Source organism: Gossypium raimondii, chromosome 9, assembly GCF_025698545.1.
Source record: "Gossypium raimondii isolate GPD5lz chromosome 9, ASM2569854v1, whole genome shotgun sequence".
Classification (NCBI taxonomy): Eukaryota; Viridiplantae; Streptophyta; class Magnoliopsida; order Malvales; family Malvaceae; genus Gossypium; species Gossypium raimondii.
This window is the reverse complement of record NC_068573.1, coordinates 47408011-47423149: the sequence shown is the minus strand read 5'-3', so window position 1 is coordinate 47423149 and position 15139 is coordinate 47408011. Positions and strand designations below refer to the sequence as shown.

At 29.7% G+C, this 15139-nt stretch overlaps 1 protein-coding gene across 1 annotated transcript; it reads left to right on the top strand.

Moving 5' to 3' along the window:
- The first annotated feature begins 8071 nt into the window (after positions 1-8071).
- Positions 8072-13206, top strand: LOC105800510 (vacuole membrane protein KMS1). Its single transcript, XM_012631702.2, has 8 exons — positions 8072-8465; positions 9862-10073; positions 10263-10341; positions 10899-11198; positions 11703-11860; positions 12057-12173; positions 12443-12622; positions 12724-13206. The coding sequence occupies exons 1-8, from the start codon at positions 8411-8413 to the stop codon at positions 12886-12888; spliced, it is 1266 nt and encodes a 421-aa protein (XP_012487156.1). The 5' UTR covers positions 8072-8410; the 3' UTR covers positions 12889-13206.
- The last annotated feature ends 1933 nt before the right edge of the window (positions 13207-15139 follow it).

Sequence of the window (15139 nt, the reverse complement as noted above, 5' to 3'; positions counted from 1 at the left end):
AATAATATTTTAATATATGTTGTTAATCAATATAATTTTAATTACATAATTTTAAATAATTTATTTTTATATAAATATAATATGAATAGTTTTAGAGAACAACTTATATCACTATTATCCTAAAAATATTGTTTTTAGGCATTACTAAAATAATGTCACGTCATTAAATTTTAAAGATAATAAAATATTATTATACACTCATCTATATCTAATATATTCTCCAACTTAATTTAACTTTAATTAAATTACTTAAAATAATTAATTTTTTAAATTATAAGCAAACATCTTTTCTTCTTTTACAAATTTTAGTAATTTTTTTCCACAAGTTAATATTTTCAATTTTTGTGCAATTTTTCCATGTCATTGACACATAATTTTGGTAATTATTTTGTCCTGAACCTTGAGGTTCAGTGTTTGGATTCAAGATTTAAAGTTTAGGGTTCGGGGTTCAAGTTCAAGGTTCAAGGGTTCATGATTACATGTTACGAGTTTAGGGTTTAAGGATTATGGGTTATGATTATAGGGGTTTAGTTTAGGGCTCTAGATTTTGGGTTTGGGATTCTAGATTTATGGTTCAAGGTTTGGGGTTTAAGGTAAAAAATTTTCCAAAATTCTATGTGAATGACTTAGAAAAAAATTGTTGAAATGTTATTAAATAATTAGAAATGGACCATGGATAATGTGATGGGAAGGGTTCATAAAATAATTTCTTAATGGACGAGTGTACAATAATAATTTCATATCTTTAAATTTGGACGATGTAGCAAAATTTTATTGATGCCTAAAAACCTTAGTTTTTAGGATCATTCTAATGTAAGTTATTCTCATAGTTTTAATGATCATTTAACATTAAAATTAATTTTTTTTTGAAAGAGAAATTTATTAATTCAATTCATGAATAGGACCATACAAATTGGGAGAGAAAACAATAAACACACGTCGTAAGTGGTGAAGGACAAACTCTATAAACACAACAAAGGCCTGAGCCTCAACATTAATAAAATATTATGGCATGTTGACAATTGACTCCGTCACAACTTAAGCACAACATATTTAGAGTGATTGCAAACACTTAATATGATAAGAAAATAACCCTAAATAGTAAAAATCAGCAAGAGAACTGAGCATCCACCAGCTAGAGAGGACAATGATAAAATCATCCCCAAAATCATTTGCAAAAGCAATACTAAAAATATATTACAATAGCAGACAAAACTTCTAAAAGTGAAAAATTATTAAACAATGTAAACAAACAAAATATATATATAAAACTTAAAAACAACATGGGTCCAAACCGATTCGTAAAACCATTTATTATTCTAAAATACTCTCAAAACATAAATAAATTAAGAAACCAACAAAGAGCCACCTATTTTTCAAGAGAAACTGGTGGTGGCCGGTAGAGTTTCAGCAACGACAAACACCATTATCTGTCCATCACAACTTTATAAAAATAACAAATATGCTCACAAAATAAATCTACAAACTGAAAAAAAAAAAGAATAAATGAGGAGAAAAAAATAGAAAATTGGTGGAAGAAAAAAAAATTGAATCCAAACTAATATCCAATTACTGATTTTGATCTCATCACTATGACAATTAATTTTACTGTCCATCCAAATATATCATAATACATGGAAAACAAGAGTGTGGGAGAATAACTGGGGGGGGGGGGGTTACAAAAATATTATAAAAAAATAAAAAAATAACCAAAATATTATAATTTTTTTATTTACCAAAATATTACTTTTTTTTATTATTTACGAAAATATACAAAAAAAACAAAACAAAAAAAACTTGCAAAAGCCTGCAAAAAGTTGACACCAGTCTGATCAAGCCAATCACATTGGCGACACCAAAGGTGCCAAAGAGATTGGCGGCACCAATGGTGCCAAAGTGATTGGCGGCACCAATGGTGCCAAAGGACTAAAATTGGGCTAATTACCTTCTAAGCCCTCCTTATTTATTATTTTCTTTTTATTCCCCTTCAACTCATTTTTTATTTAATAACTCTATTTTAATTTAATAAATTGTTCTTATTTAATAACTCTATTTTAATTTAATAAACTATTAAGTAATACTTAATTTTTTAAAATTAAAATAGAGTTATTAAATGAGAGAATTCTAATTAAGTGACCATTTGCAGTTTTAAGGACCTGACATGCAAATTTATCATTTTGAATTTTGAAAGTGAATTGCTGGTGTGCGCACTAAAATTGAAATGTGGCTAATTACCTTCTAAGCCCTCCTTATTTATTATTTTTTTTTATTCCCCTTCAACCCATTTTTTTATTTAATAACTCTATTTTAATTTAATAAACTATTCTCATTTAATAACTTTATTTTAATTTAATAAAATATTAAGTAATACTTAATTTTTTAAATTAAAATAGAGTTATTAAATGAGAGAATTCTAATTAAGTGACCATTTGCAGTTTTAAGGACTTGACATGCAAATTTACCATTTTGAATTTTGAAAGTGAATTGCTGCTGCTGTGCGCACTAAAATTAAAATGTGGCTAATTTCCTTCTAAGCCCTCCTTATTTATTATTTTCTTTTTATTCCCCTTCAACTCATTTTTTTATTTAATAACTCTATTTTAATTTAATAAACTATTCTCATTTAAATTAAAATAGAGTTATTAAATGAGAATAGTTTATTAAATTAAAATAGAGTTATTAAATGAGAATAGTTTATTAAATTAAAATAGAGTTATTACTTAATTAGAATTCTAAGGAGGGCTTAGAAGGTAATTAGCCACATTTCAATTTTAGTGCGCACAGCAGCAATTCACTTTCAAAATTCAAAATGGTAAATTTGCATGTCAAGTCCTTGAAACTGCAAATGGTCACTTAATTAGAATTCTCTCATTTAATAACTCTATTTTAATTTAAAAAAATTAAGTATTACTTAATAGTTTATTAAATTAAAATAGAGTTATTAAATGAGAATAGTTTATTAAACTAAAATAGAGTTATTAAATAAAAAAATGAGTTGAAGGGAAATAAAAAGAAAATAATAAATAAGGAGGGCTTAGAAGGCAATTAGCCTAATTTTAGTCATTTGGCACCATTGGTGCTGCCAATCACTTTGGCACCATTGGTGCCAACAATCTCTTTGGCACCTTTGGTGCCGCCAATATGATTGGCCTGATCGGGCTGGTGTCGACTTTTTTGCAGACTTTTGCAGTTTTTTTTGTTTTTTTGGTATATTTTCGTAAATAAAAAAATAATATTTTGGTAAATAAAAAAAGTTATAATATTTTGGTTAATTTTTATTTTTTTATAATATTTTTGTAAAAAACCCATAATTGGGGTAACCTTAAAACATAGGTGATGGCATTCAATCCATAGCATGAAATGGAATTGTGGAACTGACATGTCCCCGTGCGTGGGCACGAGACAATAACAAACATTGCATGCCATCTAAAGGAAGAACCGAATCGACAGGCACTAATACAGTGGAGGCTCAACCTTAGGATCACATCATCATAATTTGTCATCAAGCAAGCAAGGATCGATTGCAGATAATTTTAAGGGAGCTAGAAATTTTATTTGAGAAGAGATAAAATTATAAAATTTTCATAGAATTAAAGTTAAAATTTCTGTCAAAATATTTAAATTACATTATTATTTTTTGGAGATTTGAATGATTTATATTTTAAAATGGGCTAAATGGAAATTTTTTCATTTAAGCAAGGGGTCAAGTGCATGCCTCCTTGGCTTCACCACCGATTAAGTCATCACATATTTAAAAATTTTCAATTAAACCTTTTGGCCAAAGATTTTTATCATTGATCATTACTATGCTAACGTGGTCGTTAATGATTGTTGCGTTAATTATTATGTGCTAATATGACAGTTCATGTCAACAATTGTTACTGACATGTTGTGGACTGTCACCTCAATATTGTAACGACTAATTCAATTATCATTAACGATCACGTCAATTGAATAACAATAGTAAAAATTGTAGGTCAAAGAACTTAATTGATAAATTTTAATATCTGTAACTTAATTAAAATACATTTTTCACAAAGAAATTTAACGGGACAACTTATATCCCTTAAGCCGTTTATCATAAAAAATACTCAGGTCCAATAAAAATGCATAATGTATCGCATATTTATGAAGTAATGGCGACATAACATATAAGAATTAATTTAAAATAAATTAATTATTCAATCATCATCCTATAAATACAGGAATAACCAAATCTAAGCCCAATCTCAATGCACTTTTCTAATGATTTGGGTCCCCCATTTTTCAAACCAACCAAAAATCAACAAGCTATTTGTAACCACAAAATAAAAATAAAAATCAGAACAAGAGAAACCAATGACTTTTCTCTTTGTGCCCCCGAAAAAACCATCATTGCAATGGGACAAAAGTTGGATTGCACCAAAACACTACTTGCCCATTTGGTCCCCCATTCACCACATTTACTGCTTTCTCGGAAAGTTCATCACTCCCCACTACCTGTTTGTCAAAATGCTTCATCTACTAATCGCCAAAATCACTTTCATTTTTACACCCAAACTTAGATATTTCCTCTTTTTTTACACATAAACTGGATATTTTCCTTGTGTACTATTACTAACCATCAAATGAGTACATATCACCGAGTATGATGGTAATATACATTATATTTTCAAAGAAAGGATTCAAATTTAAAATTTAAAGACAACACTATTGAGAGAAATAGTCATAAATCTCAAAAGGATATTTATAGACCGTCAAATAAATATAAAAATAGGCTTAATATATAATTTGTTATATGAGTTGACACTTTTTTCTAATGTGATATTTGTGTTATTTTTTATTTAATGTGATACTTGTATTTGATAAAAAGTTATACATTTTATCCAGGCCGGCCCGGCCCATTTTTAATAAACACCAAAAAAGTATTTTAAAAATATTTTAAATAAAAAAATAAAAAATATATATTTATTATATTCGGGACAGGCCAAGCACGGGCAAAAAAAGTGGTGCCCAAGGCCCGGCCCGTTTTCTAAACGAGCCTCGTTTTTTGCCCAAACTCATATTTTGGGCCTATATTTTTACCCGAATCTTCCCATATTTCGGGCGGGCCATCGGGCCGGGCCACCCGGCCTATAGACACCTCTAGTACTGAATTAGATATAAAAATAAAAAAGTACCGTGTTAAAAAAATTGTCAAACTCAAATACCCAATAATATATTAAACCTAACATATACTTTAATTATATAAAAATTTTGGTAAAATTTATACCTTAATACAACGACATAAACTTTTAGGCTTTGTACGTAAAAAGGGATTTTGCGACCTGAGAAAGGAATTATGCTTAAAAGTTTCTCTCTCAAAAGGAAATGACTTTTTTAAGTATTTTTTTTTTAAATTTATCATATGTTCTTTTTTTTTTAAAGAGTTAAAATTACTCGTACTCTCTCTAATCATTAAATAGGAGGATAACACGTTTTAACGCATTCAAACTCACGTTGTTCTGCGCTGGTAATAACATCTATACTAATCGAATTAAGACTCATTCAACAAATATATATATAATTAATACGATAATACTCCTTGCTTAATAAATATCTATATATAAAAAATAAAAAAAATTCAGAAAAAAAATGGTTTTGTTGTGTTTCATCATGGCCACTTTCTCAACCCCACATTAGGAAATTATAAAATATAGAATGAAAATATTATATTGTCTCATTGTCAATCAAAAATCACTTTTAAATAATTGAAAAACTAAGCAAAGGAACAAGGTGTGGATGCCTTATCTATTCTCCTTTATAACATGGGCTACACATGTGATGTACACCAAAATCTGATTAGATTAGTTAAATAATAATTGGTTATAAAGTAATATGCAACAGGATTATTAAATTAAAAGAAAAACAGTAATGATAGCAAATGTCACATTTGATTGGTTTGGTGGCTTGATTATCGTTCAAGGGAAGGGAACCATTAAAGTTCAACAAATAAAGCATTTGCCTAATTTGGATTTGATTTAATAAAAAATATTAATAAATTAAAACATCAAATTTTGACTTTTCTTTTAATATTTATTTAAAATATATGTTATCAATAATAATTTATTTAAAAGATTACCACAAGAATTAATAAATAATAATAATAATCTTTTTGACCCTTCAATTTTATAAAAAAAATAATTTTAGTCATTCTTTTTTTTTTCTTTGTCTCTTTTAGCATTTGAACTTGTATTGTTTGTCAAATCACTTCAAAATAGATGAAAAAGTTAAACAGGGGCATACATTTGGACTGCCACATGTATGCCACGTTAACAATTAATTAATTTTAAAATATTTTTATACTTTTTAAATACTTTTTAATTTTTTAAAAATTTTAAAAATTAATTATTTACTGACATGGCATTTATGTGTATGCGACGTTAGTGAAATTAACAAACTTCAATTTTTCTATCTATTTCGAGTGATTTGACAAACAACACAAATTTAAGGGCTAAAAAAGATAAACAATTAAATGGAGGACTAAAATATTTTTTTGATAAAATTGAAGTATAATACAAATAGAAATATATGCCCAATTAATTATAATGTAAAATCAAATTGACAAAGCAAAAATCGAAAAGAATCTGACAAAATAGCAAAAACAAACAAAACCCATAAACAACATAAGCAGGTGATGTGATTAAAAACCCAAAAATTGCACTCCTAAATGATAAGATTTGAATATGGTAATCAAAATTAACAAGTATTTGGTGCAATAATAAGACACATTATATTTTTAAAGAAAAATACATATTTAAACTTTAAAAATAATATTATTGGAATAAACAACCACAAACAAAAACCGAAATATAAACAATAAAATAAACATGTTGGATACCAAAATAAACCGAAAACCTTGTCATTTTATATAAAAACAATAAATTATAGAATATTGAATAATCTAGACATGAGGATATTAACTACCATTAATTGCCAACCCCAAAACATGGGGCAATTTGATTTTCAAAAACATTTTATTTCACTAATCATACTAAATTTACATTCAACTTAAAATAAATCTCTAAATAAATAAAATTTCCGACCAAAATTTTTCTGTCCACAAAATTCAATTTCGAAATTTTATTTGAAAGATATTAATCAAAATTTCTCTCAATTATATTTTACTATCAGTTTTAATTCAATAAAAAGAAAACATTTATTTCACTTATTATTATTATTTTGCGTACATATTGGTTTTGGATAAAAATAAAAACGCGTAATTCATGCTGACTGCTACATTGTTTTAAATTCCAAAACAATAATTTATTATTCTATAAAAAACAATAAATTATTTAATCTTTTAGGTATTTGGATCAAAAGGCACAGATTTCATGCTGACAACCACATTGTTTCTTTCTCTTCTTTAAATTTGTTTTTAAGGAAACCAGATTGTGTCTCTTAATCTGTAATATTTTAATTATTCTTTAAAAAATATTTTAGCATACCCAATAAAAATAATAAAAGAAAATAATTATAAATCGTATATTATAGATTACAAAATGGATAAATAAAGTATTATTTAATTATGTATTGAATTTGATATATTATTTAATATCAAGTATGGAAAATATTAGGTTATTTGATAAACGAAAATTTTAAATTACTAACTTTTTTTCTTATCTTTTAAAACATGTCAAGTTATTTTAATTTTTAAAAATTTTGAAGGTTAAAATATTAAAGATAATATAATGCAAAAATAAATTAAAATAAAAATAGTATCTAATAAGTAGTTCCATATATCCTATCAAACTTTTGATAAATATTAATATTATATTAATCTTTTTATCAATTTAATCCTAAATTAAGTATTAAATATTAAATATCAATTTGAATTATATTTTAAATCTACATTATATAAATAATCATGTTAAAAATAAATATAATTATTTAAATATATTTATACCAGATTTAAGCGAATATTTAACGTTGAAGTTAATCCAAAAGAAAATTTTGATTAATATAATATTATTATACATTGAGGACTAAATTGAAATATTTTAAATTTTAGAAATTAATTTAAAAGTAAATAATTACGGTGAAGTTAACTTATAAGAAAATCAGACACAGAGGGTAGGGAAGAGAGAGGAAGGCGAGAAGAGATCTTCACGCAAAAAAAATTACTTTTAATTTCTTCTTGTTCTTCTTCTCTAGATCTACTGTTTTATTTCTAAAAACTTAATTTTCTTGTTATTATTATTACTATTATTTATTCATGATTGAGAAGTAAAAAACGCTGACTCCTTTACAAGTAATTCGATTATAGCCGTCTGATTCTTTTCCCCCAGAATCAGTAGCCATTTATCTGAGAAAAAAAGGACGGAAATTCCGTATTTATCTGAGGAAATTGAAGAAAAAAAGGGAAAATTCATTGTAGTATGCGAGTTTGGTGATGGATTCAGGCAAAGGAGCAACTACTTCTCAACAAATGGGATCGTTGACCGAAGGCTAGTTTTTTTTTTTTTTTGTAATTGTTTCCCTATTGAAAGTTTGGTATTTTGCTACTCTTTAATTTTCCTTTATTGTCATTGGGGGTTTTCCCCTCATTTTAGGAACTTGATTCAAGTTGCGTTCTTTCTAGATATCTTATCGTATATGATTTTTTTTTAAAGTTTTGTTTAATTAGGCTAATTATGATTTAGTTTTAAAATCAATAGTTAAGTTAACCGAGCTCCTCCAAAAATGGGTTGCTTATTTATTAAACTTAGCTGAATGTAGAAAAAGGTTAGAAAATAAAAATGGATTCTGAATATTTTTGGATGTGGAAGTTATACAAAGGTGCTTTCTACATTCCGGTAAGGCTGCTTAAATTTATAAAAGAAAAAGAAAACTTTGCAGCTTGTTTACTTGGGTTTTTTTTACTATTAGAGTGTGTCAATCAGTGGTAGATTCACTCTTTCTTCAAACTATGTTTAGTGTGGAAGTATTGGTTTATCTTATAGCAGCTGTTGGTGAAGTGTGATATTGGTTCTGGTGGTGCAAATTGTGTGCTTTTTGGGAGTTTTTACTTTATATGGACTTGGGTTTTTCCAGAACAAAGAAGTAGGGGGAAATGAAAATAGAAGAAAATTGTGGGTTGATGATATATTGCTTGGCGATTGTGGTGCCTAGCATTAGTTCTGCTGTGTCCAAAATACGATGGAAATAAGTGCAGAGTTGTATGCATTTTCTTTTAAAGTTGATTCTCTATCAACGTGTCATAATCCAGGTCGAGACTCAAGAGAAATCGTCTTGTCTTATTTATGCTGCATCTTAGCCTTTCCACTTTTTTACGAGATATCTTGACCTCCCACTTTAAGACTGGTTCAAAATTGTCATTCCCTCTTGCTGAAAGCAGTCATAGCTCAATTCTCTCTTCTTTTTCTAGTTCGGCTGGCACACTGTCAATATAGTCTGTGTGAGTGAATACGTATCAATTGGTTGGTTATTATTGTTGAAAATTTAGATTTTACAGAGAAAAAAAGGGGGAATGACTTTATTAATCAAGTCAGCATAGGGTTATGTACAGACCATTTTGTCAATGTTGTATAGAGTTGAATAGCTTATTTCATAACATTGGCAAGTGGAATGGTGTGTCTTTTAATTGGCTTAGTTGCTTATATGAGCTTCTTTTCTCAGAATGCTTAAGAACTTCTATACCTAGTGGCTAGTGCTAGAATGTTTGCTGCTTTTGTCATATAATTACCATTTTATCTCTATAAGTGAACTATAGGTGAATATGGAAGCTTCTTTTTGTAATCATGATGAATAATATTAGCTCTATTTATTGTTCATTTAAAGAGAAAAAAGTTGAGTTGAGGATTTATGGTAACCCATAACTGATAGGCTTGTTAAATGTTGCAGATCTTCGTGAGAGACATCAACAAGAATTAGAAAACTTGACATTAACAACACAGCCCTTCAAAACATTAAGGCTATTTCTTCTGGCTATCTTTCAATATTATAAGCGATTAGCATTATATCTTTTGGCAAAGGGTGGTTGGCTTGCGCTTTCAAGCACTCTAATAGCAGCTCTTGGAATTTTGCTTGTAACAATCGAGGGTCCTCATGAAAAGGTAATATTTCATTTGTCTTTATCTTATTTTTCTGTTGAAGCAAAGCATACATCTGCAATTTTGTATGTAGTTCAGAAGGGTCTTACTTTTCTAGAATTGGTAACTGTTGCATACTATCTGCTCTAGATTGTGACCCGATCAGTGGAAATAATAATTAACTGTTGATTTCTTCATTACATTTTTCACCAGCATGTTGATGAACTTTCTCAGTATATTCGGTTTGGACTATGGTGGATCGCACTTGGTGTTGCATCTTCAATTGGGCTTGGTAAGAACACATATTTCCTGATCTTTTATGATGGTCTGGAGGAGTATGCTTGATGAATATTGCACGAGTAGAATTATTTTGCAATTTTCTTATGCCATTATACCAGTGTATGATTTATAGGCTAAAAACTGGCTGACCAAGCAGATATCAATTAGTATTTGTGGAATCGAAATATAGGTATAACCTTTTAAAAGGATGTCTATGTAATTATTGCTGCTATTTAGATTCTAAAGTGGCTTAGGTCATCTTGATCTAGTTTCATCAAATGTAGTCCAAAAGCTAGCAGACCGAAATTAGCAGTAGCACTTTAATGATTGTTCTCAAGATTGTTGGGTATGGTGTACCTATGTGGTTGAAATGTTTTACCGGTATGAAAGGTTGGAAATCAGTTTTCTAGGTTCTGCTATGCAGACTTTCATGGGACTGAAAAATTCTGGAATCTGATTGAATCATATGTGCATTTATATTCTTTTGTTGTTTTGCTGTTCTTTGGGATGCCTGAAGCAACTTGCCTTGATATGACTTGTCACTTGTCTACTTCCAATTTCTTATTCCAGGATCTGGTCTGCATACTTTTGTCCTTTATTTGGGTCCGCATATTGCCTTGTTTACCATAAAAGCAATGCAATGTGGACGAGTAGACCTGAAGAGTGCTCCATATGATACAATACAGTTGAAGAGAGGCCCTTCATGGCTGGATAAATCCTGTGAAGAGTTTGGGCCCCCATTGTTTTCATCAACACATGGTTCAAGGGTTCCTCTTAGCAGCATACTGCAGCAGGTGCAGCTGGAGGCTATCTTATGGGGTATCGGGACTGCACTAGGAGAGCTTCCTCCTTACTTCATCTCAAGGGCTGGTATGTGATCCAGCTTTTATACTTGATTTATTTTTATTACAATATTTACCAGAAGAATTGGTGAGGGCATTTCTTCAAGAGGCCCCACTCTGATTTGCATCGGCATTGGCACCTGCTATAATGATTTAGGAACTTTTATTATCTTCCATTGGTTGCATAATTTTACTAATTTTCAGGCTTTAATTTCGTATTTTACTTTCGGGTCTCTGGAATAGGGTATTAAAACTGTTGAATTTAACTTCTTTAGAGGATTTCTACCATTTTGTATCTGCATAATCTTATAGATTTGTTAAACTTCAAACTGTAGAAATTTAAAATGTTGTACCGTTGTTTCTTGATCAAATTGGCTCGAGTTTGCAGTTTAGTTGCCTTTTCCAACTTTTGATGCTGGTTTGGTTGGTAATTAATTTTTTGTATGAAGTTCAAAACCTTAGCTGTTCTGTGTGTGAAAATTGTTATATACTGTGAAATATGTACCTTCCGTTGACCTTTTGCTTTTTGCAGCTAGCGAGTCAGGTCGCGAATTTGATGCCATGGAAGAATTGGATGGTTCCTCAAGTGAGGATACTGGAGTCATAGCTGCTCTGCTGGAAAAGATCAAACGCTGGCTGTTGTCCCACTCCCAACATTTGAACTTCTTTACCATTTTAATTCTTGCCTCAGTGAGCACCTTTCTCTTCGGTGCACTTTTGTTGCTCCATGACTATGTTTTCCCTGTTCTTTTGTCTGCACGACACCTAAGGGCTAAGACACACTTTGCCTGAAAATCTTAATGTTTTTTATTCCAAAGTAAAAGTTTATTCCACTGTTGATTGATGTTGGTACGTAGACCTGCTGACAAACTGAATCGTGTTTCAGGTCCCCAATCCATTATTTGACCTTGCTGGCATCATGTGTGGACAATTTGGCATTCCATTCTGGGAGTTCTTTCTCTCAACATTGATTGGGAAGGCATTTATTAAAACTTACATACAGGTTTGTGACGTCTTCTCTGTGTTTTAATGCGAGCAGAGCCCTAGTTGATTCAGTATTTTCCGTCTTTTAACTGAACAATTTCTTTCAAGTCCGTGAATTTTAAGCTCTTATTATGCTCAGTTTTTGGTTTTTTGTACTGGCGTTTGCCAAAAATGTCTGAATTTACCACACTATCCGACGAAGATAAAATTGTGTCTACTGTCTTAACAAAGCATGATCACAATCCGTCCAAGTATCTAATAAGTAGCTATTTCATTCCTTTTCTGCAGATGGTTTTTATTATCTCTATCTGTAACAATCAACTCCTTGATTGGATAGAGAATGAGTTGATTTGGGTGCTCGGCTTCGTACCTGGATTCGATACATTCTTGCCCACACTTACAGCAAAACTTCATGCAGCCAAAGACAAGTACTTGTCCACCTCACAACCGCTGCCTTCAAATATCAAGGTACTCCACTCTCTTAAACAATCAATCTATCTTAGCCTGAGTTACGACCAACTCGAATCTAACAAATTTTGTACGTTCGTTGTGCAAAAATGATGCTGTAGGGGAAGTGGGATTTATCATTTGCTTTGATCTGGAACACTGTTGTGTGGCTTATGTTAATGAACTTCTTTGTCAAGATTGTCAATGCAACTGCTCAGAGATATTATAAAAAACAGATGGACGAGCAGGTAGGCGATAACGTATCTGCTTCAACTCATTCCGATTAAGAAGAGTCTGACCGCATTTATCTCGATAAAACAGTTGTGTTAGTGAACTACAAGGTAACCTGTCTTTCCATAAATTATTACCCATTGGAACTACTTCAAAAGAAACCCCTGCACTAAGCTAGTCCCTTGTTAGAAAGTTGTATAGACAGAACAAAAATTAGGAACACAGACAACAGAAAGTAGAGGTTTAATTTTATTATATCCTATGTAATGCTTGGCCTGGGGTTTTAATCATTGTTTTTGGACTGTATTTCCTTCCCATTGTTAAAGCACTGTTTGATATTGATATTTGATGTTGGGAAAGTTGGAATCTGGTAATTATTTCCTTTCGTACAATGAAGGATTAGCTCCAATTGGGCACCTTCATTCTGCTTTTTAAAGGTTAAATTATGCTACGTAACTTGTGGATTAAGTTATTATATTTTAATTTGGTTTTTGTATTTTCCAATCTTTAGAGTTTTTGGCACAATGATTAACAACGATGAAATGGTATTCGTTAAATTAAATTTTGTTTTTCCTAAAATCTAATCTAACAAATTGTTATATATGTAATGTCATTTTGCTATTTTCGTATGGTTTTGATTGAATTTTAAAATTGAAAAAGTATAAAAACTAAAGTAAATCAATTTAAAATGAACCAATTAAAACATTATTGATAATACAAATGATATATCTGTTTTTATTTTGGCTTTTAGTTATTAAAATGAGAGTTAGAAATAAATTTGTATGTACAAACATGTTGATCAGCATCCAAATTTCTACCTTGGGGGAAAAAACACAAGGAAGATTGAACAGAATCAACGCATACATGATTTATTTTTGTGCGTATTTCAATATCCTTCTTTTGGTTAAAGTAGGAATTGTATTAGTCATATTAAGTGACTTTAACTGTGATTCGATCCACCATGTATTTCAAGATTTTATTAACTTGTTCTGTTTGTTTAAATGTCCTCCATATATAAAATAATGACTTTTAAAAATTACTTTCATTGTACTTCTATTGTACAAGCAACTTCTACATCGAATAGAAATTCTCGACGTTTAATAGTTAAATGAGAGGTTAAAGCCCATCACATTTTTCAGGGTGAAGGAGGACCTTTAGGCAAACATCCCTGAATTCAAACTTTTTGAAATTGACAAAGATGTCGATGTCAATGGTGGTGGAGGTGGAGGTGAATCCGATGTATGCCTACTAGGTCCTGACGGTGGAATAGGAACACCTTTAGGCAGCATCCCGAATTTTAAACTTTTCGAAAGCGACAAAGATGTCAATATCATTGGTGGAAAAGGTAGGGACGTACTAGATGCAGATGGAGGAATAGGCACACCTTTAGGCAGCATCCCGAATCGAAGGGTTGCATCGGTCAAATGGCCTAAACCTAAAGCAACCATAAAGATTATGGATAGCCAAAACCTATGCTGCATCACCGTAATCACTCAATTCTTTAACAATTTTTTAGGTTTTTATTTTAGTTTGGAAGGGTGCAAATAAACCATTTATTCTTGAGGTTTATATAGGAGTTTTACAATTAATTAATTTATTGAGTAATAAATATAAATATAAATATTTTGTTTTATTACTAAATGTTTGATTTCCTTAAATTACATGTAATATATATTACATTCAATGGTGTTTAATTCTCAATAATAATCCATTTCTTGTTTCTTTCTACTTATGACCAAATTTACCCTATCTTGCCTTGTTTTGTTTTATTAAATTGCTCTTTCTGTACAATATTAATTGAATTACTTAATATAGGTAAATATTATTTCTTTGGATTTCTTTGGATTTACTACTTAGATAATCATCCAATTATTAACAAATTTTTTAAGCACCAAAATAAAAAGTTTACAATTTAACCACTCACGTTTTATAGATCAGTCATTTTGTCACTCTCGTTAAAATCACAAACAGTAGTGTCGTAGTAATTAAAAAATATGTATAATAAAATATTTAGCCACCAACTTCTACATATTATATCGATGTAATCATAATTTTAAAAATTAATCCTCAAAATTTACAAATGTTCTCAATCTATTCCTAATTCTAAAATTCAAAGAAATATATAAAAAAAAATATATTTTTTGCAAAAAATATAATAATAAATTTAAATTTTATATTAATATTAATATTAAATAAAAAATAAAAAAAAACCTCCCCGTCCCTCCTCCACCCACCATCGTCCCTTTCCTTTACTCGTCTTCAGGGGGGAGTCATGAGAGGGTTTGGGTAAAAATATAGGCCTGAAAT

Coding starts and splice junctions, on each gene's coding strand:
- LOC105800510 (XM_012631702.2), top strand. CDS start 8,411: ATGGATTCAGGCAAAGGAGCAACTACTTCTCAACAAATGGGATCGTTG. Junction 10,074..10,262: donor TCGAGGGTCCTCATGAAAAG/GTAATATTTCAT, acceptor ATTTTTCACCAG/CATGTTGATGAACTTTCTCA. Junction 11,199..11,702: donor TTACTTCATCTCAAGGGCTG/GTATGTGATCCA, acceptor TGCTTTTTGCAG/CTAGCGAGTCAGGTCGCGAA.